Here is a 23,890-nt window from a genome sequence, read left to right on the forward strand (position 1 = left end):
TTTTACATTAATTGTATGTAATCAGTGACAGTGTACATGTATATGTATCTAACATAAATATGTATTTTCCAGCTGGGCAGAGTTATTAATATTTCTATTCTGGTGTCTCCATTGCCCTCTGCTGGGCTGATTTTTAGTCCCATTCCATCCCAGATAAATAATTTTATACTTCAATAAACAGTCATTTTTGTTAAGTTTTTCAAGTAAACAAAAGGAACTGTTTTGCATACATTCTAAATGTAATAATTATCAAAAAAATCAAACATAAATTTTCATGATTCAGGCTTTGTTTAACGTTTTGTGAGAGTATAGAATCATGAATTCAGTACCTCACGCCCTTTATCATTTCTGTTTTTTAAAAATTGAATTTTTTTTATAATTAATCTATTAATTATAATAAAAAATAATCAGATTAATCTAAGAAATAATTGAAGATTAATTGATTTTCAAATTAATTGTTAGTTGCAGTCCTAATTACAAGTATTGTCACCCTTCGTTTTCCTTTCAAAAGCACAGACATCATAATTTCTTCTTCTCCCATCCAACACCTTGATGACACATCTGCAGCGGCCCCCCAGTGGACTCAATTGTTAATGCAAAATTTGGTGAGCGATTCAGAGGGAAAATACAGTTTACTTCAGCACTGCTCACAGCAGGCAAATGCATAAAGGAAAATTAATTTGCAATATCCAAGTAGCTGGTGCAGAACGAGTACTCGATTACTCATAAACATCCTTAAGTTTATATTGCATCTACAGTATGTAGTTCTAAAACACATCATAAAAATATGAATTAATGTCTGTCTGTAACACACATTCTGCAATTGAAAAAAAAAAAAAAAATTCCATCATCCTTTACCACCATGTTGTTCCAAACCCATATGACTTTTTTTCTTTCTTGGAACACCAAAGCTGAAATTTTAAAGAATGTTCTGGTCATGATGCAATAACAATGAATGGGAACTGGAGCATTCAAGCTTCAAAAAAGTATGCAAACTCACCATAAAGTTTCATTAAAGTGTTTTTTTTTTTTGTTATTAACATTTTTTATTGATTCATAAATTAACAAGAAATACAACAATATCTACATAATGAATCAAAAACTTTTAATATTAAACCCCCACTATATCCCCTCCCCCTACCAATCTCTCAACCCACCCTGACCCCCCCACGAACACCCCTGTGGTCAATAGAATATAGACATACACACACAAAAAACTAAAACAACAACATAAAATAACATACAATAAACAAGTATAATAATAATAAAAAAATTTTAAAAAAAAATTAAAAACTCTAAATTACCACCTCGAGATTCCCTCAAAAACGCTAAATAATTACCCCATTTCTTATTGTAATTTTCCCTAACCCCGATCCTAATGCTCGACCCCTCCTCGAAGGCAGCCACCCTCCCCATCTCCGCGCACCACTCCGGGAACGAAGGTGCTCCATCCGACTTCCAACTCCTCAAAATAACCTGTCGACCAATCATCACACCGGTCAAAACCCAGTCCTTCATGTACTTATCTACCAAATCCATGACCTCCCTATCTCCTAAAATGCAGAGTCTGGGGCAGAACGAGACCTGAGTGCCCAACACATCACACATAAAACTTTGCACCTTCAGCCAAAATTCTTGAATCTTAAGGTACTCCCAAAAAACATGGATGGTGTCTCCATCTTCAGTATGGCATCGCCAGCAGATGGGTGTGTCCTTAAGACCAAGCCTATACAATCTAGAGGGGGTCCAATAAAATCTATGTAAAATCTTAAATTGCATAAGGCGAACCCTTGCATCTCTAGATGCAGACTTTATGTTTTTTAGAATCCTTGCCCACACTCCCTCCTCAAATACCATGTTTAAATCTTTCTCCCATAATCTTTTAAGAGAATTTAAAGCTCAGTCCCCCAGACTCTGAATTAACAAGGAGTAATACACTGATGCCTCATGACCCTTCCCAAAAGCAGCAATCACCACTTCCAGAGTATCTGCCGCTCTAGGGGGGTGTATGCTACTCCCAAAAACAGAGCAGAGCAGGTGGCGCAGCTGTAAATACTTATAAAATTGAGATCTGGGAATCCCAAATACTCCAAATACCTCAATACTCCACCCTCATACAGATCACCAAGTGTATTAACCCCCCTCACAATCCAATCTGACCAGCAGAAAGGGGACTTATTAATACATAGTTTAGGGTTCAGCCATATGCTCGAGGCTACGTTTAAATAAATATCAGAATTAAACACTCTGGACACTTTTGTCCATATCGAGTGCAAATGCAAAATAACGGGGTGCGACTTAACCTCTCCAGCTAGTTTAATCGAAAGGCTTTGCAGTGGCAAGATAGGTGCAAGAACTTCCTTTTCAATACAAAACCAGGGAGGAGCTCTCTCAGGTGGAAGCGACCAATGAACCAAATGTCTAAGACTGAATGCATAATAATAAAATAAAATCTTGGGTAGGCCTAACCCACCTTTGTCAATCGGCCTATGTAATTTAATTAAATTTAACCTGGGACGTTTACCATTCCAAATGAAGGACTTCACTATGCTATCAAATTGTTTAAAATAAGAGAGGGGGACATCTACAGGGAGAGATAGTAGCAGATAGTTAAATTTTGGAATGCAATTCATTTTAATAACATTAACCTTCCCAATCATCGATAAGTGTAATGAAGCCCACCTGTCCACATCATTCGAAAACTTTTTTATTAAGGGATCAAAATTAACTCTGACTAAATCAGACAAATTTGCTGGGAATAAAATTCCCAAATACTTAATTCCCTGTTTGGGCCACATGAAGGTGCCCGGCTGGAAAGCCGTTACTTGACAGTACGCTGTCAAAGCCAAAGCTTCGGCATTGACTCTGTATCCTGAGAATACAGGACTCTGTAGACCCATTGACTCTGTATCCTGAGAATACAGGACTCTGTAGACCCATTGACTCTGTATCCTGAGAATTTGGAAAAGGAGTTAATAATTCTGTGGAGGCAAGGCATGGATCTAGTGGGGTCGGAGATGAATAATAAAATATCATCTGCGTAAAGCAGAAGCTTATGCGCTACACCTCCCGCCGTCACCCCTGGAAAATCATCCTCCTTTCTTATTGCGGCTGCTAATGGTTCCAGGGCAAGACAGAACAATAATGGGGAAAGAGGGCAACCCTGCCGGGTGCCCCTATCCAGAGTAAAATAATCTGAAATTAACCCATTTGTTTGTACCGCTGCTACAGGGTGTCTATAAAGTAACTTAATCCAACCAATAAATGTATTCCCGAACCCATACCTTTCCAAAATCTTAAAAAGATAATCCCATTCTACCATATCAAACACCTTTTCGGCGTCAAGAGAGATGGCAGCAACCGGAGATTGTTCATTTGCTACTGACCACATGATATTGATGAAACGCCTAATATTATCAGAAGAACTACGGCCTCGAATAAACCCCACCTGATCTATATGTATAAGAGATGTCATGACTTTACTTAATCGATTAGCCAGAATTTTGGACAACATTTTTACATCTAACTGGATCAGGGAAATTGGGCGGTAACTTTTACACTCGCTTGGATCTTTATCCTTTTTAAGAATCAAACTGATCCGGGCTTGTGTCATGGTTGGTGGAAGCTTTCCATTCTTTAATGAATCAGTATAAACTTCTAACAAAAGTGGAGCCAGTTCTGTAGCATAAGATTTGAAAAACTCAGCGGCAAGGCCGTCAGGCCCCAGAGCCTTGCCTGTAGGCAGGGACTTAATTACCTCAACAAGCTCCTCCAAGGTTATCTCAGAATCAAGAGAATTTTTTTTGCTCAATCGTCAGTTTAGGAAAATCTAATGGTTCCACAAAGTTCCTAATATCTTCATCAGTAGACGAAGATGTGGACCTATAGAGATCAAGATAGAACTCTTTAAAAGCATTATTAATATCAATAGCCGAGGTAAATATTTCACCACAAGCAGATTTCACTGAGGGAATGATAGAAAAAGACTCTCTCTGCTTTATATATCTAGCCAAAAGCTTTCCTGCTTTATCACCTGACTCAAAGTGTGACTGTCTTGCCCTGAATAACCAAAACTCCACTTTCTGCGACAGAATAGTATTATACCTGTATTTCAGTTGGGTCAATTCTCTGAGGCCGTCAGCTGACATACAGCGCTTCAGCTCTGCCTCTGCACTTTTAATATTTCCTTCCAACTCCACAAGTTCTTGTGCTTTGGATTTTTTGATGAATGAGGCATACTGTATGATCCGACCCCTAAGAACAGCCTTAAGTGCCTCCCAAGCTACGCCCACAGAGGATACCGAGGACCAGTTGGTCTCCATATAAACACTGATTTCAGTCTTTAACATTTGTTGGAAATCAGGATTTTGCAAAAGGGATACATTAAAGCACCAACTATATGATTTATTTTTCTCTATATGTGGCATCACCTCTAAATTCACCAGGGCATGATCTGAGACTAAGATATTTCCAATTGAGCAATCAACAACAGATGAAATGAGGGATTTGTATATTAAAAAAAAATCTATTCTAGAATAAATCTTATGGACTGATGAAAAAAATGTATAGTCCCTACCAGATGGGTTCAAAAGTCTCCAAATGTCTGTAAGACCAAGATTTTTACACATCCTGTGAAGCGTCAATGTTGCTCTAGGGGGTTTACACACTTTTGCATCACTGTGATGAATCCATCAAAATATTAAAGTCTCCTCCCAATATTATATCATGAGGGGTGCCAGCGGTTTGCAACATCCCTTCAAGATCTATAAAAAAACCCTGATCATCAGCATTAGGTGCGTAAATATTAGCCAAAATCAACCTTCGCCCCTGAATTTCAACTAACACAATAATTACTCTTCCTAATTTATCTTTAATCTGTTTGAGACATTTGAATTGTAGATGTTTATTTACCAATATAATGACTCCCTTGCTCTTACTTGAGCCAGTACTAAAAAAAAACATGTCCACCCCATATCTTCCTAAATTTTTCAGCTTCCTGCGGGGAGAGATGTGTTTCTTGAAGAAACACTATATCATATTTCTTACGTTTAAGAAAAGTAATAACCTTCCTTCTTTTTATGGGGTGCCCCAACCCATTCACATTCCATGTGGAGAGAGACAACTTATTCATATTAACATTTGATATTTTGATATAGTAAAAAAAATAAATTGTGTGTCAAAAACAAAATTATATAGACCACATTCCCCATTAGTGAAACAATCAACCCCCGAACTTCTCCCCGAACAAAACAAACAGAAAAAGAAAAACGTGCACATTAACCCAACCGGCGACAATCCCTCTAAACTCAAAAGGTCCATGAACACCCACGAGTCCCCACGACAACTTTGCCATCGGATTGCTCAATTTTGCCTCACAAATTTGTGAGGCAAAATTACATAACAGAAAATACTTTGTAAAATAAACCCAGCAACAATGAACACTAAGAACGTGTAGATTCATTCACAGAACTGTTTTAAAGGTGTGATCTTCCACAAGACAAATTCCAGCTGATATAAAACTGTTCAGATTCCTCGGACAGACAAACAAATGTTTAGTTAGCCGGCTGTTATGAGTTCAGCAGATGACGTAATCATTCCAATGTCCCGTAAAAAAAACTCAAAACAAACTACAGCCAGCAGGAGGAATAAGCATGAAGAACAAACAGATTAATCCACAGCTGTTCCAAAGGAATGTTATTCAACAGAACAAGCTCCAGCCACTAGGCGGAACCAATACAAAAAGAAACAAAACCGGCATCCCGGTTCCCCGGATGATCGAGTCAATTCACTCGGAGGCTGCATAAAAGTATATACCATGACTTACATAATCCATCAACTTTATAAAAGACATCCTTTGTGTGAGCAGCATGTAGATATTTTGCGGTCATCCGTAGTGTCCACTCTCAATCTGTCCGGGAACTTCAATGCAAAAGTTTCTTTAAGGAAATGTGTTATTCACTAAACAAGCTCCAGCCGCACGGTGGAGCCAACGCAAAAAATCCAAAATGTCGCCCAGCATCCACAAGAGTTAGTACAGCGAGTCAGGCCCACTCACATGAGAAACATCCAATGGTTTACTCAGACATTGATTCAATAAAAGACATTGCCAGATTTGGACATGTGAATACTTTGCGACCAACCTTCGTTTCTATTCTCAGTTTCGCAGGAAACATCAGAGCAAACGAGATCTTTTTCTGATTTAAGAGTTTCTTACATTCTTTGAACCGATCGCGTTTCTCTCTTGTCGAACTCGCAAAGTCCGGGAACAAAAAAATATTATGGTTCTTCCAAGAAAGCTTCCCTTTGCTCCTCGCCTGGCGCAACACAAGATCTTTATCGGATGATCTCAGAAATCTGGCCAGAATCGATCGGGGCCTGCCTCCCTCAGCAAATCTGTGAGCTGGCACTCTGTGAGCTCGCTCGATTTCCAGCTTGTGGTCTGTTATGTCGAGCAGACTCGGGAAAAACTCGTCTAGGAATTTCACCATATCTCTGCCCTCCTCATGCTCAGGAATTCCAACAATTCGAACGTTATTCCTGCGGCTTCTATTTTCAAGATCTTCAAGCTTTTCAAGGAGACGTTCCATATCAACTTTGGTCGCGGGTGGATTAGCGGTTAATTCCCTCTCCGAAGATTCCAGAAAATCGATCCGTTTTTCAACATCAGTCACTCCTGTACCTAACTTGGAGAATTTTATTTCCATCGCCGTAATCGATCGACGTATTACAGCGAGATCCTCCAAGTCAGCAAGAATCTTCGTCAACATCACCGACATGTTGGACAACTGACGCTGGATTCCTTCTCCCGCTGCGCCATCCAAATCGAGTCCCCGGTCTGTAGGCCTGTCGGGGCTTTCATCCTGAACACGTAAGTGTCTTTTAATGTCTCCCGAGCCCGAAGATTTTGACTTCTTTGCCATGTTTTGCAACAAAGGGCAAATGTGTAACTGGGTATATCAAATTTCACCAGATTATAATATGAGAATAATAGAAAATTCAGCAAAGTGCGCAGAGCTCGTCGCTCACACGTCTGCTCCTTGCATGGCGTCACGTGCCCCCCATTAAAGTGGTTTTTGATAGCTTTGTGTGTGAAACAGATTAAAATTTAAGTCTTTATTCACTGAAAACCCTACATATGCAATATGGCCACAAAAATTATATCTCATATTTTTCAGCATATTAAAGATATTTAATATATACACTCACCGAGCACTTTATTAGGAACACCACTAAACCTACTTATTCATGCGATTTTCTAATCAGCCAATCGTGTGGCAGCTGTGCAATGCATAAAATAAGCTGATATGGGTCAGGAGCTTCAGTTAATGTTCACATAAACCATCAGAATGGGGAAAAATTATTACCTCAGTGATTTCGACCATGGCATGATTGTTGGTGCCAGATGGGCTGGTTTGAGTATTTCTGTAACTGCTGATCACCTGGGATTTTCACACACAACAGTCTCTAGAGTTTACTCAGAATGGTGCCATAAACAAAAAACATCCAGTGACTGTAGTCAAGTATATTCAAAATATTTAAGGCATGAACTAAATATCTAGTAAAAAATAATGACGGCATGTTTTCTGCAGTTTTTCACTAAATAAACAGAAGGAAGAAAGATATTTAATCATAGTTGCACCAATACAACAATACAATAGGCCTACTAATATCATTATTAACCTACATATAGTTTTACTAAAAAAATTTTTTGTGAAAGAACAGGATGTGCGAAAACTACAACTTCACTAACTTATTTTTTTATCCACTTGAATAATATTCTATAATATTATAATATTATATTAATAATAATATTATATTTGTGGGTCCCACTCAAGTTTACTTTTATAATATAATACTGAATTATTATTTTAAAGATTACATTTATTTTATACTGTAGCAATATACAGTATTTCTGTCATATTTACTTTACCTTCATCTGAAACCTTTATTTTTGTGGAAAACTGAAAGTGCAGTGTTAATTTAACAGTGTACAATGCTCCTCATTACAAATATGGTGAAACGTGGTCGTCTTCTCCTTTCTGTAATACTGTGTCACCTTTTTTAGATAAGCTCCCCTTTGTCTGCTTTTTTAGATGCCCTAAAGGATCATGAAATTAGTGACCAAATAAAAAGTGCATTAAAATCAATGCAATATTCACAATATTGTTTGATTTTATATCGCCAGCAATGTAATCGCAATATTATCATGAATATTCTATATATCGCCCAGCCCTACCTCCAGTGTGCTGATACCTAGAGAGCTACAGAACCTCTCTGAATGGATCATTAAATCAGCTGGGTCAACCGATTCATTGAAAAGATTTGAACATGCCAAAGAATGATAGGGCGGATGTCAAGATTTTCAGAGAATAACAACTTAAATTTCAGTTCCTCACACAAAGCAATAGTATGGCTTCAGAAGTCTTGGAATATAAACTTTATTGAATTTTGTGGTGCTTTTGCATCCTTTTTTAAGCTTAATAACTCACAGTAAAAAACTTGAGTTGAAAACTTCATTGTAATTTTATGGAAAACCGTGACAACTCAAATCTTCTGAATTTCTCATGTGTCCCAAGGAAAAAAGAAAGTCAACAGGTTTGGAATTACATGAGGATGAGTATGGTAAATAATGAAAGAATTTTTATTTTTGAATGAACTATTCCTTTAAAACTGTAAAAAGGCTAATCTCAGTAGCCCTGAAATAACAACAGCTCTATGAAGTATTAGCAAACATATGGCCATGACTATACTCCATTACTAAAGGCTATAGGGCCACTATAGAGCCTTCACTAAAGAGATATTATACAAAGAAGTGTCCCTACTGGTCCTTCTGAAACTGAAAGAAAGAGCCTTTCAATGTGACATTTACTTTGTGTGCTGTCACCTATTCTGCCATTAATGCAAGGGATAGGGGATATGGGTGCAATGCTAAACACATGCTCGCATACATGCCAAACACCTCTCTAAAGCACTGGAGGACAGATTGATTTTGCCATAAGTTTTGGCTGCTGTGTGGCATCTTCTGTTAAAGGGCCATAAATATGAGGACTGTAGGTGGAGACAGTGAATTGTGCCAAGACTGCACTGTGGGCTTTGAGACACACAATCAGTCCTACCTGATACATAAACACGTACATAATGCATACAACATGGTTCAGGTGAGCCGAACCTCTAGGAGACTTAAAAAAACATACAAAAGTTAAAGAGAAAGCCACAAACAGAAAAAAGATTGACCAATATAGTTTTTTAAGACCTAAACCACTAGTAATTATTTTATACTTATGTGCCTGACCGCTAATATGCAGAGCTGATTTTTAATTGTTTAATTTCTGCTTTTCGACACAATAGCAAAACAATTGTTAGAATACAACAATAAAAACATATATGCTACAAATGCTTTATAATCGCTATTATTAATACAAATAATAATAAATCTTAAAATGCTTAAAACACTTCTCACTTATTCATGAATGGCTGTTCTGTAAAAAGTTGAATAACTTATTGGTCAATGGCATGACGTTCTTTTTTTTTTTTTTGGTCCAGATCTATTAAGTTAATCAGAAATACATTAAAAATGCAATTCACACAAAACAATTACTTGAATACACCTCTACTATGATGAACATGCATTTAAAAATGAAGTCATTATCCGTAATTGAATTTGAGAACGTTTTTACGAGCAATTTAATGTCTTTCATATTGAGCCAATATAATTTCATTGGATTAGGTCAAATCAATGTACTACAGTGGTTTTAACTCAACTTCATTAGATTCATCAAACTAAATTTCATAAGGTTTCATTCAATTCATTTTCTTATATTGGTACAACTTAATTTTAGTAATCATTAGTATATGCCAGGTTATTATCAACCATTTATAGAGCTAAGTAGCACTTGAGTTTTGAAAGTCCATCCTCAACCTAAGCACAAGTGCTAATCTTAACCACAATGGTAACCCCCAAAACTCCAGCACAACAGACTCTCTTGTTTAATACAAATATAACAGAAGAACATTAAACATCTCCTAACATTCTCATCTTGCTCAAAAAAAAAAGAAAAAAAAAAAAAAAAGAAAGAAAACTTAATTTCAACACGTTCTCCCGATCCAGTCCCCTGCAAAGCATGCTGGGAAATGGAAATCCCCTGCCCAGTTTTATCAATGCAACATTAACACCACAAAACGTATTCATGTTTTCCCAACTCAAATTGACAAAATGTTCTAGAATTGTGTTGCTTTAGCTACTTTTAATTAAATGGGTCATGACATGCCTTTTTTATTATTATTTTAATATGTTCCTTGAGGTTCACTTACAATATTAGTAAAGTTTTTTTGCACCAAAAACAGTCATATATTTGTTAAACATGATCATTTATGTTTTGTTTTTTTTTGTTTGTTTTTTTGTTTTTTATAGTACTATGAACTCTTATAAAACTCTTTGTCAAAAGATCAAAGACAAATTGATTCCTCATGCATTGACCCCTTTAGGTAAACTGCACGAGCAGTGCACTTTCAATTTTTACGCTCCATGTCAGTTTGATATTTCTTCTGGGGTTAAATAAAAAATGTCTAGATGGTGTAACCCTCCAGAGGCAGTAAACTTTAAGTCTCATTAAAACCTGAAATTCTTGAAAAAAGAAACATTGGCATAAGTAGTTTGGAATAATCTTCTATTACTGTTTCTTTAAAAACATAAGCAGTAGGGGCCTGGGTAGCTCAGTGGTAAAATACACTGGCTACCACCCCTGGAGTTTGCTAGTTCGAATCCCAGGGTGTGCCGAGTGACTCCAGCCAGGTCTCCTAAGCAACCAAATTGGCCCGGTTGCTAGGGAGGGTAGAGTCACATGGGATAACCTCCTCGTGGTCGCTATAATGTGGTTTGTTCTCAGTGGGGCGCATGGTGAATTGAGCGCGGATGCCGTGGTAGATGGCATGAAGCCTCCACACGCGCTATGTCTCCGTGGCAACGCGCTCAACAAGCCACGTGATAAGATGCGTGGGCTGACTGTCTCAGACGCGGAGGCAACTGGGATTCGTCCTCCGCCACCCGGACTGAGGTGAATCACTATGCGACCACGAGGACTTAGAGTGCATTGGGAATTGGGCATTCCAAATTGGGAGAAAAAGGGGAAAAATCCAAAAAAAAACAAGCAGTAAAACACTTTTGTTTTAAAATATTATTAATATTTGAAAAACTTTTGTGCACCAAAACAAAGTCAGGTGGTGTAACCAACATGCAAATAGCCATTCTGTAAATCAAAAAATAAAACAGAGAAGGCCTTTTTAGACCCTCATGTGCGAATTTTTTTTTTTTTAAATTAGACATTTTGACATTTTTATACAAATTAAAAAAAGGTCAAATGGAGCAACACTAAGAAAACTTCTTGACATTTGTGACAAAATTATTTTTGATTTTTTTTTTTTTTACATTGAAAAGTATATGAAACGTTTTTTGAAACTAATAATTAAGTTCTTAGTTTATTCAAATAGAAAGGAAATTAATATCTTTTACTTGATAGTTACATGATGTGTTTTTTTTATGTTTTTTTGTTAAAACATTAACACACAAAAACACTTTAAACACATTAAGAGTAAAATTACAAGGCACAGTAGTATAATTCAGTTTTTTTGGTGCTATTCTTTATAAAGACCGACCAGTTGGCATCTATCAACCAATACTAAAGAACCAGTAACCTGTAAAATTAAGTAGAAAAGTGTGAATATCTGTAAAACAAACAAATAATTAATAATAAGTGATAATCTGCCTCTCTCTAGAAAGGACACAAGGTGATGTACACATCTGCTATAAAATCAATAGTAGCAACTTAAGCCAAAAGCAAACACAAAGCCCAGCATATGAAATCTGCCTCCAGCTGCTCTCTGATTAGCTGTGTGGGAGATAAACTGAATCCAGACTGCACTGATCCCAGATCAGCTGTTATGAAGTGATTCTCTGGTGCAGATATAAATGAGGTTCTCAAAGTTAGCTTAATGCACAAGGTTTTATTCTGCTCGTCTGAGTCTTTCATGCACCACTGCTGACAGACTTATATAACACATAAAGATGACTAAACATAAGGACACACATGCAGACACAGCCCCTTCTGCCGCTTGTCACAATTTATCAACACAATAAATGTAAACAACGACACACACGGCACAACCTGCATATCATATCTACATTACAATTCTTAATTTTATTTCTGATTTTCTCCCAGTACGGAGTCAATTGTATGCTGAAGACTTTTTAAAATGTAAAATAAAGTGTAATCATTTGTTATATCAAATGCTATTCACTGGATGGCCCAGGAAAAAAAGTTTCACATGGCTCTATGTTAAGTGCGTTATGTTAAGTCAGCATTCATTATGCCCTCCAGATCCACATGAACTCTCTTTGAATCTTCACCGGGTGCTGATATATGGTGTTTATTGAGGAGAAATGAGCTTCAGTTTATTTATAGCTGTGACAATTAGTGGTTGACTGATATATCGGCAAAGCCGATAAATCAGCCGATATTCTGACTTTTTTAATTATCGCATCAGCTGATAAATTTTCCCCTTTGGCCAATATGTTTCTTGAGGGCGCTGAGAATCATCTGCATGCATGTGAAGCAACAGAGACAAGTAAACGACCAGTCATGGTTCGTTTTGTTGTTACGTGCCATCGTGTTACAACAATAATAGACCGGTGTGCAACAGTGTCATTGAAACGATCAGCATATCAGAGCCGTGGCAGACGAGTTTGAGCTCATAATGTTAAAGTGCTCATCTGTTTCATTCTCCCTCTCTCTCCTCAACAGTTCCCTGTAACTTTTAACTGTCTTATCTAATGATAAAAAGGAAAATATGCGCATATCTCATTTAAACAGATATAATAAACCAACCTCACAAAACTTGAGCAGATCCAGCATCCTGTGGAGCGCACATAAATCTTCCTCTGGAGCATGTATTCTAACAGTCTCTCCTCAAAAGTTCCCTGTAACTTTTCTAATGATAAAAGGCAAATATAAATAAAACATCTATTATATACCATCTGCAAATATGCAGATATCTCATTTAAACAGATGAAATTCACAAACCTCACGAAAATCCATCTTTTTCTTCCCGTCGTGAGCTCATCTAATATTTTCCTCTGAAGCGCATATTCTATCAGCCAGAAACAAAACTTCAGGATCAGGATCAAAAGTTCCTCTGTTTTGCAAATAATGCAGGGCTCAAGACTAAAAAAAATGACTAAGGAGCTATTGGCTCCTAAACTGAAACATTAAGAGCCAAATGGCTGTTTTTAGTCGCCAAATCACAGAATTGCTCGATTTAGATTGTTGTTCAGAAACAAGATAGAAAGCAGAAGAAAAGGAAGACAGCTGATAACCCATTAATCGGAGGTTTAATAAAGAGTATACAGTATATAGTTGAGAAGATAAGTTTGCATTCCCTTTTGCCTCAAATGTTCACACCCCTTTCATAATTTATAGAAATAAGAGATAAAATATTTTTTATTTCTTTAATAGTGCTCTTCACAATCTACATTACAGATAATTACATAAAGTACAGTATGCATATAGTAGTTTGTTGTCTTCTTGAGCATCAATGAATGTTTGCACCTTGTGTAATAGTTGTGTACAAAGCCCTCAATTGTGTCAAAAGCTTGATCTCATATAGATAGACAGACAGACAGACAGACAGACAGACAAACACACACAGTATATAAATTGTTTTACAATATTGCCTTAGTCTTTTACTGTTACCAGATTGCCCAGACACAGATACTACAAGAGTGCAAATTGAATGAAATCCCAGATGCAGTTTATTGTGCTACTCCAATCCCAATCAATAAAGAAAAAAAAAGTGGTACACAATACGGGACTTTTAATTATAAATAAGCCCGAAATACGCATGGGACTCTTATTTTAAAATGTCTTCACTCCCTGTTGTGAGTTCACTGAAGAATGATTTGCTGAGAAGGTGAATCTGATTCAAACTGCTACCCTGAGCTCCTGAGTTCAAACCCTCAGTTATTTTCTGGTGATTCATTAAAAAGATCCGGTTCAAGAGTAATTCGGTCACAACTCTCTCGCGCTGGATTTGTTGTTGTTGCGTGCATGCAGTGAGCTCGTCATCACAACAGAACGAGTGAAAAGCAGTGCGAGACACACTGGTGCGCACTCTAATGATGTATTCAATAACTCACAAGATGATATCTGACGAAACCGCATATGAACACACACAACCCGACTGTCACCAATGGTGACTAGATTTTAAATTAAAGTCGCAATAAATTATTTCAGTCGCAGTCTGGAGCCCTGTAATGATGACAACCCAAGCAGGTGATCCAGGCCATTTACACTGTCAGGAGATTGCTGCTCACGCTGGATCCACAGGAGCGTGTGAGTGCAACCAAATTCTCTCTAGCAAGTCAGTCCACTGTCGGCCATGTTTGGAATGCTCTCAGGAGGCTATTTACAGTCATGAAAGTGCAGCTCCTATCTACTTGAATGGAGAAAGACCAAAATCTCCAAAACGAAGGGGCCTGAGTAGCTCAGCGAGTATTGACACTGACTACCAACCCTGGAGTCGCGAGTTCGAATCCAGGGTGTGCTGAGTGACTCCAGCCAGTTCTCCTAAGCAACCAAATTGGCCCAGTTGCTAGGGAGGGTAGAGTCACATGGGGTAACCTCCTTAGTGGCTCTCGCTCTCAATGGGGCGCATGGTAAGTTGTGCATGGATTGTAGTGATGGGTCGTTCATGAACGATTCGTTCATTATGAACAAAACTTTTATGTGACTCAGAAGAACGAGTAGTCTCAGAGAGTGATTCATTCATTTTGTGTTGGCCGCGCATGTGCATTGCGCAACCTCCGTTCGTTTGTTATGTGAAAACCGCATAGGCGCTGTACAGGAAACAGAAATGATTAGTTCACCTCTCGAGTCTTCTGGTCCGAGTCGTTCGTTCTTTTGTCACGTGACAGCTGTATACGCTATGCATTGCTCATACAGGAAACATAAATTATTAGTTCACCTCTCGAGTCTTCTGGTCCTAGTCGTTCGTTCTTTTGTCACGTGACAGCTGTATACGCTATGCATTGCTCATACAGGAAACAGAAATTATTAGTTCACCTCTTGAGTCTTCTGGTCTTAGTCGTTCGTTCTTTTGTCACGTGACAGCCGTATACGCTATGCATTGCTCACACAGGAAACAGAAATTATTAGTTCACCTCTCGAGTCTTCTGGTCTTAGTCGTTCGTTCTTTTGTCACGTGACAGCTGTATACGCTATGCATTGCTCACACAGGAAACAGAAATTATTAGTTCACCTCTTGAGTCTTCTGGTCCGAGTCGTTCATTTTTTTGTCACCTGACAGCCGAATACGCTATGCATTGCTCACACAGGAAACAGAAATGATTAGTTCACCTCTCGAGTCTTCTGGTCTGAGTCGTTCGTTCTTTTGTCACTTTGCCGTATACGCTATGCAGTGACAAAAGAATGATTCTAGAGGTGAACTAATCTTTCTGTTTCTCATCATTTGTCCTTGGCTGCATTATCAATTTTTCCTTATTGGGACTATAATCAAAGTTTGCATAAGTAAACGTGTTGGGGGGGATTTGGCTATTGAAAATGTAATATTTTAATTTAATTCTGCTCAAATGAAGGAAATGACTTGAATAAAGATTTGTTCATTTTGCTGAACGAGACTCAAAGATTCAAGTCAGTAAAATGATCCGCCTCCACATGCTGAGTCTCCGGGTTGTCATGCACAAGGAGCTACGTGATAAAATGCACAGATTGACTGTCTCAGAAACTGAGACTTGTCCTCCGCCATCCGGATTGAGGTGAGTAACCGCGCCACCACGAGAACCTACTAAATAGTGGGAATTGGGCATTCCAAATTGGGAGAAATGGGGATAAAAAAATTAAAAAATGCAATACTTCAGATTACGCTAAAAAACTCAAATTTCCCAATTTGTATAGCTAATGCGCATGTGCGTGCTCGAGTCGATTGACAGGCGATGTCTGTATCTAAAAGGTGATTGGCTCTTTTACCTGTAAGGAGGGACTTCCTATCAACATCTGTTGACCACTGCCTGCAGTTGGGCGTTCTAATTTCTCCCATTCATTTTAATAGAAGTGGCACGTCTATGCTAAATAGTCTCTGGTGCAATTTCAAAGTAAAAGTGCTTCATGTGTGCTGTAAGTAAATGTCTTATTCACTATGCACTGTATGTACAATTGGTTTTTTTTTTAGAAAATGCAATTGCTAACATGGACATGCCATCTATGGTTGCTGGACTACTGTGTGTACTGTTATTTCCTTCTTCCTAATATTTTAACAATTTCTTCATGTGCAAATAAATTACTAAAATTTGATGACTAAACAGAAATCAGAAGAAACTGCTATCTATCATTTAAAATACAATATTATTTTTCTTAGATAATTTTTTACAAAATTAAAGTTATGTGTGAAATTGAGTAAATATAGTGCTAAATAAGAGTTTATAATTTTTTTAGCAATTTTATGTTTATGTTATTTACTATATTAAATTGTGTTATATATCAGCATTGTATCGGCATATCAGCCACCCTGCTTTCTGGATATCGGCCATTAAATAAACCCATATCGGTCGACCACTAGTGACAATGCATCAAGCAGGACTGCTCATCGCATGAGCTCATTAATGAACCATCAACCCTTAGGATAAATATTAGCTATAGTAGAATATCCATAATGTATAATATAGCAGTCTATTTCAATACTAAATTACAAGTGCGATTTTGCTTTTATAGCGAAACGAAATTAGAGCTCCGGCCCTCTGTAGGAGTGCAAGGCCTCATCTCAGTCGGCAGTTCTGACACTGGGGATGATGACTATGTCACGTCTGTCGCTGCATCAGGCGAGTGGTCAGTGGATGATGCTACTGCCCCTCCCCCCAGCGAGGGTGAGCGTGTATGTGCCACTGACAAGGAGATGCTTTGCGTCCTTACAAGGGTGGTCGAAGAGCTCGAAATCGAGTGGTCTCCTCCAGAGAAACCTACATAATCTCACCTTGATGAATGGACGGCGTCAAGCGACTGCGTCTCATAGATCTGCCACGTTCTTCCCTGAAGTTCACAACGAACTGTCAAAATCCTGGCACATGCCCTATTCAGCTCGCCCGTGCAGCGATTACATCCTCCCTAATGTGGATCACGGGAAAGAAAACGGTTATGCCCAACTACCCCTCCCCAAAAGAGGCAGTAGCGGCACATCTCTGCCTGGCGAGTAGCAGGGTGTGGAACTCCCTGTGGAATGCCCCGTTCATCTTTCTAAGCCGTGACAACTAACGTCCACACTGGCTGGAAGAGCATACTCAGCGGCGGGCCAAACTGGTTCAGCACTCCACGCGATGATGGTGCTCCAAGTTTTCCAAGCTAAGCTCTTCAAATAAATGGACAAGCAAGGCTACAATCCAGAGACATTCAAAGAGCTCCGCACCACTACGGATTTAGCGCTGCGAGCCACGAAAGTCACCGCACAGGCCATTGGCAGTCAATGAGCAACCTGGTGTTTTTGGATAGTCACATCTGGCTGACCCTCACAAAAATACATGACTTGGGAAAAGCCGATCTATTTGATGCTCCGGTGTCTCCAGCCGGCCTTTTCGGAGGCTCCGTGAACGGCATTGCTGAGCGCTACATCAAGACTCAGCAACAATCACAGGCTATGAGACATTTTATGCCAAAACGGAGCGGTACTTCATCACAACCGGCTTGCTCCCACTCTGTCTCGGTCCAGTGCGTGCCCAGCTAAAAACCCAACACCAGCTGCCTCAGCGCTGTCAAACGAATTACAAAGATTACAACGGTCATTGCACGAGCTGCTCACACTTTTATAATAAAGGGCTTTCCCGCTTCAAAGCCTCACATTATGCGCAACCTCTTCCCAATGGTGAGTGGCGCATTATATCATGTTATGAACATACCAAATCGCGGATGAGTGTTGAGCTCTTACTGGCATTCTGACTGCTTGCTAAAAAACGATCGGACATGGTTATACGATCCAATTGGCACGTTGGCTGCCCCGTTTCAACGGTGTTCTGTCTTCCACGATTCCGTCCGAAGAAGCGCCAGTGTTATGAGCCGAAATACACAATCTTCTTGCAAAAAACGCGATAGAGGTTGTTTCATATGAATTAATAAGCCTGCTGTCCTGCTGCGCGAATGCGTGGCAAGTCCTCACGGACATGTCAGAGCTGGTAATTACAAACAATCAGCCATGGTTTCCGGAAATGATAGAGATGTTATACAGCTCGCCATGGGAAAAACCGCTGAGGAGGGATCTACTTTCTCAGGCGCAAGGCACAATCTGGCATCACCAGCCCAAGCTGTGGAACCTGCATGTGTGGCCCCTGAACTGACGCATTCAGTCATGAACACCATTTTACAGGCCAGAGCACCGTCCACGAGATGCCTCTACGTGCTAAAATGGAATTTGTTCACTGATTGGTGACCCAGTAAACTGCTCCATACATGAAATTCTCATATTTCTTCAAGAGCGATTAGATGCAGGACTCACTCTGTCAACGCTCAAAGTTTATGTGGCAACTATCTGCATATCACACACCTGAAGCTGCCGACACTACAGGCAAACATGATTTAATCATAAGTTCCTTAGAGAAGCAAGACGATTAAATCCACCTCAGCTGGCTACAGTCCCGACTTGGGACCTAACTTTGGTCATAAAAGCACTCGCAGGGCCCCCCTTCGAGCCTTTGGACTCTGTTGATTTCTCTCCATTAAGACCGCACTACTGCTGGCTCTGGCCTCAAAAAAAAAAAAAAAAAAAACGGGTCGGTGACTTGCACTATCAATTGACAGTTCATGTCTGGAGTTTGGCTCCGGTCTTTCAAAAGCCACTGTCAAACCCAGAAAAGGCTATGTGCCTAAGGTTCTAACCACGCCCTTCAGAGCGCAGATGGTTCACCTTCAAGCTTTCTTCCCTCCTCCATTTAATTCGGATGAGGAACACTCCTTGCATTTGATATGCCCTGTGCTGGTGCTACACGCATAAGTTGAGCGCACCCGCCAGTTCAGACTGTCTGATCAGCTCTTTGTGTGCTATGGAGGATGCACAAAAACGAATGTCTGTCTCCAAGCAAAGACTTTCTCACTGGATCGTTGATGCGATTGCCCTGGCTTATGAGTCGCAGGGTAAGATCTGCCCAATTGGTGTTAAAAGCATACTCAACTAGAGGCATAGCCTCCTCATGGGCATGGACAAATGGTGTGTCTTTACAAGACACATGTTTTGCAGCAGGATGGTCTTCTCCAAACACATTCGCAAGGTTTTACAACCTAGACGTAACGTCTCTCTCTTCACAAATCCTCTCTGTTTAGAGCGCTTGCTATTTCGTTTGCCAAACATATACTTATGCCCCTCCCCTTAAGTATGGGCTCCCCATCATTTTACACAACCCCCTGCATCAGGCCATTGTAATTTACCAGAAAGTCACAAGCACTTTCATTATAAATAAACTCCCTTCCCAACTGGGTTCGTGAAGGGGTTCATTCATACTGTATGACTATAGTTTATATATTCATTCTGAGTGCTCCCCTCCTGGCCCAACATGAGGGTCACTCACTTGCAACATACTCATGTCAGTCGCCGTCCCGTGGGACTACGGCGTCATATTTTCTCTCTGGAAGGTTATGTCGTGTAGTCGCAATGGCAAGTGAACTGAGTCGTAAGGGAACGTCTCAGTTACGTACGTAACTTGGTTCCCTGAGACGAAGGGAATGAGACATTGCGAACACTGGCCGTATTACAAGACTCAGTGTTCTTCTGAGGTGCGAGCGATGAGCTCCTTGTCCCTCAGTCAGAGAATTCTGAGGAATAGCGTTTGTGCACCTGCTTTTATAGCGGACAGCTTCACGCCTAAAAGGGCGGGGCTCAAACACCATAGCCAATATTAGAATACTGCCGTTACTGTAGAACAGTCATGTGGAAGGACAACTCCCCCATATGCTTTAGCACGCAACGTTTCATTCCCTTCGTCTCAGGGAACAGAGGTTACGTATGTAACCGAGACGTTTTCCTGCTTTGTCTGATTTTTTTAAATAAGCTGTTTTTTTTAAAGAGTTTTCAGCTCATTGGTGTGCATGTAAAAGGGCTCATTGACTCACTCATAATAAAATACGATTATCTGTCACCACCTACTGGCGTAAAGATGTAATCTCGAGAAATTAAAAGGAACGTTAATCAATTTTACTATTTAGTGATCCAAATAGTAAAGCGCTCGTCCATTCATATTTGAGGACCGGAAAAACTGTTGTAAAAATTATAATACAATTAGTAAAGCTATTGTTTAAAACAATATTTCCTAGTTTGCTTAATATTTCTCCATTAACAGAACATATAATGCTCGAATAATCCAGTAGTATCATTGTATGTATTTAGATGGACAGTTTACTTGTTTAAAAAGTCGGTCCAAAGTATCCAGAGGTCTACTATACAGAATAACTGTGGCCTGTAATTAATCGCGTACTGCTCGCTTCACATACTCACTGTTTACGTTTTGCACAATGTAGGAGTAAATAAGGACACTAATCAGAGCAATGTCAAGGCAGTAAAAGACCAAAACAAATCGGGAAAGACATTTAAAATGTGGATAAATGCGTTGTTGAATCGGTACGAGATGCAGAAAAAGAGGTCACTATGTTTCCGCGAGCGGCGGCGACATTGAAGCATCATCACGGAACCTGATGTGTGTACATGGATGCTGATATCGAGGATGCGCGACCGTTAAAGCCAAAAACATTAACACATATTCAACCAAACCCACGCATTCAACCCGTCTTTCATCCACATTCGTTCTTCATTCCCTTGTTGTTTAAAGGCTTACCCTCCGACAGCTCAAGGTCCAGCTCAGCGAGCTGCTCCCGGACCTCTTGGGGTAGAGCGGACACATCCACACCGTGCTCCGCCATTACGGCCCGAAACCGGAGGAAAGAACGGTGCAGTACTGTTAAACGACAACAAAAAGCCACCGACTACTCCTCACAGTGAAAAACAAATGTTATGAGACAGCAGACAGAGCACCTTCATCTCCGCCATGCCGAGAGACAAATCCCGACCGATGGGAAGTGTCACATGACCACAGCTCGGGATGAGGAGTCTGAATCTGTGGTCTGAAACCGTGGCAGTTTTGCTCCCTCTGGCGTGGTGCGGGAGAATCTTTATCTTCATGGAATATCTGTAACCCAAAAGCAAGATTGTGTGTAAACAAGTATTACATGTTCCTGGATCCATTGTATTTATTTATTTAATTTATCCAAAGTGACTCACAAAAAAGAAATGTTACAATATCAGCCAATCATTCACAGCCAAATCTTTACACTGCCAAGGTGGCACAGAAGCTTCATTTAAACTGACATTTAGATGCATTTACACAGACTGTTTAATGCTGCTCAGAGCAGGCATAAATGCAATTACACAGACATTACAATTGCATACATAATATGAGATTTAATATACAAATTTGAATATAGAAATATGAAATGAATTAAAATATGAAATTAAAACTTAAATATGAAACTAAATTATGAAATACACTGATCAGCCACAACATTAAAAGCACCTGTCTAATGTTGTGTAGGTCCCCTTCGTGCCGCCAAAACTGCGCCAACCCGCATTTCAGAATAGTATTCTGAGATGCTGTTCTTCTCACCACAAAAGTAAAGAGCGGTTATCTGAGTTACCGTAGACTTTGACAGTTCGAACCAGTCTGGCCATTCTCTGTTGACCTCTATCATCAACAAGGCCTTTCCATCCACAGAACTGCCAATCACTGGTTTATATTTATTTTATTTTTGGCACCATTCTGAGTAAATTCTAGAAACTGTTGATACGTGAAAATCCCAGGAGATCAGCAGTAACAGAAATACTCAAACCAGCCCATCTGGCATCAACAATCATGCCACGGTCAAAATCACTGAGATCACATTTTTCCCCATTCTGATGGTTGATGTGAACATTAACTGAAGCTCCTGACCCGTATTTGAATGATTTTATGCACTGCACTGCTGCCACACGATTGGCTGATTAGATAATCGCATGGATGTTTGTCGGTGCCGAATGGGCTGGTTTGAGTATTTCTGTTACTGCTGATCTCCTGGGATTTTCACGTATCAACAGTCTCTAGAATTTACTCAGAATGGTGCCAAAAACATCCAGTGAGCAGCAGTTCTGCGGATGGAAACGCCTTGTTGATGAGAGAGGTCAACAGAGAATGGCCAGACTGGTTCGAACTGACAAAGTCTACGGTAACTCAGATAACCGCTCTGTACACTTGTGGTGAGAAGAATATCATCTCAGAATGCTATTCTGAGATGCGGGTCGGCGCAGTTTTGGTGGCACGAAGGGGACCTACGCAATATTAGGCAGGTGGTTTTAATGTTGTGGCTGTTCAGCGTATAAGCTCTTTCATTACAAAAACAAAGTTTAAGGCTGCTCTAAGGTGGGTTAGAGCATCCTTAATTTAGTCTGTCTTTTATGCTGCATTGCATCTTTACACAGAATTTTACGCAGGCACAAAGCAGGATTAACTCGGCTGTGTAAAGACACGTTAAGATTGTATTATAAGAAGTGCTTACAAAGTTCCAAAATTCAATAAACTTTCAATATTTCACTCTGATTAAAGGAATATTCCTGGCTAAACACAAGTTAAGCTCAATTGAAAGCATTTGTGGCATAATGTTCATTACCACACAAAAAAAAAAAAGAGTCAAAATCCGAGGCTACAGTGAGGCATTTACAATGGAAGTGGATGGTGCCAATTGTTGGTTTTATCACCACAAATCATGTTAATGCGCATATTGTTTACGTCTTGTGGCAATACTTTTGAAACAGTGAGTATTTTAATGTTTACCGATTGGCCTCGTTCACTTCCATTGTCCAAGATTTTTACCTCTTTTTTTTTTTTAAGGAAAAAGAGGGACGAGTCGATATTTCTTTATTGTGGTTATCAACATTTTGCCACAAATGCTGTCTATTGAGCAATATTTAAGCCCTTTTTTACTATAAAATCTCCTACCTGCCCAGTATTTGACAATAGGCATGAAAAATCCAAATCACCAAAAATAAAAGAATGTGAAAGTGAAAGTGGAGATTGATAGTAAAAAAGTACATAAATATTGATCTGTTTCTCATCCACACTTATTTCACTTCTGAAGATATGGATTTAACCACTGTTGTTGTATGGATTACTTTTATGCTGCCTTTTATGTGCTTTTAGAGCTTTAAAATTTTGGCACCCATTCATTTGCATTGTGAGGACCAACAGAGCTGAAATATTCTTCTAAAAATCTTCCTGTTTAGCAGAAAAAAGAAAGTCACACATCTGGGATGGCATAAGGGTGAGTAAATAATGAGAGAATTTAAATTTTTTGGTGAACTATTCTTTTAACTTGTATTGAACCCAGAATATTCCTTTAAAGGGTATGAGAACACAGGATAAGTGTTTGGACTAAGGTTGGAAATTAGGGCAAGGGACATGATTAGGGTTATGAAAGGGGTGCATAGGCTCAGGGTTAGGATTTAATATTTGGGTTTAGATAAGAGGTAGCATTGAACTTGGGTATAGGACTAGGATTAGGACCTGGAACAACATTCATATCAACCAATGATTGCCCTCTGATTTTATGTTCAGGGTTAAGGCTATGATTATGATTTGTTAATAGGAATGCTCTTCTGGGAATAACACAGGATTTTGATCCAGAAACATGTCCTGCTTGTGTTAATCACGTGTGAGGACATTCTCACTGAAAGGCATTACACAAAGTCTATAACCTGTTTCGAATATACTGGATTGCCTATACTGACAAAAAACACAATGCTTTTGTGCCTCATCCAAGTTATTCCA

The 23,890-nt window shown here is 39.3% G+C and overlaps 1 protein-coding gene across 6 annotated transcripts in view; it reads right to left on the reverse strand.

The window, feature by feature from the left end:
* The window catches only part of LOC127448759 (disco-interacting protein 2 homolog B-A-like), a 101,584-nt gene extending 80,392 nt beyond the window's left edge, over nucleotides 1–21,192 (reverse strand). For 4 of the 6 annotated variants that reach the window (XM_051711606.1, XM_051711604.1, XM_051711605.1 and 1 more), the window contains exon 1: nucleotides 20,873–21,191. In XM_051711606.1, coding sequence (XP_051567566.1) covers nucleotides 20,873–20,957 — 85 coding nt within the window. In that variant the 5' untranslated portion in view covers nucleotides 20,958–21,191. Of the gene's footprint in view, nucleotides 1–20,872 lie in introns of all 6 variants that reach the window. The other 2 variants (XM_051711602.1, XM_051711601.1) reach the window with 1 other exon arrangement.
* Between the last annotated feature and the right edge of the window lie 2,698 nt (nucleotides 21,193–23,890).

This window comes from Myxocyprinus asiaticus, chromosome 12, assembly GCF_019703515.2.
Source record: "Myxocyprinus asiaticus isolate MX2 ecotype Aquarium Trade chromosome 12, UBuf_Myxa_2, whole genome shotgun sequence".
Taxonomy (NCBI): Eukaryota; Metazoa; Chordata; class Actinopteri; order Cypriniformes; family Catostomidae; genus Myxocyprinus; species Myxocyprinus asiaticus.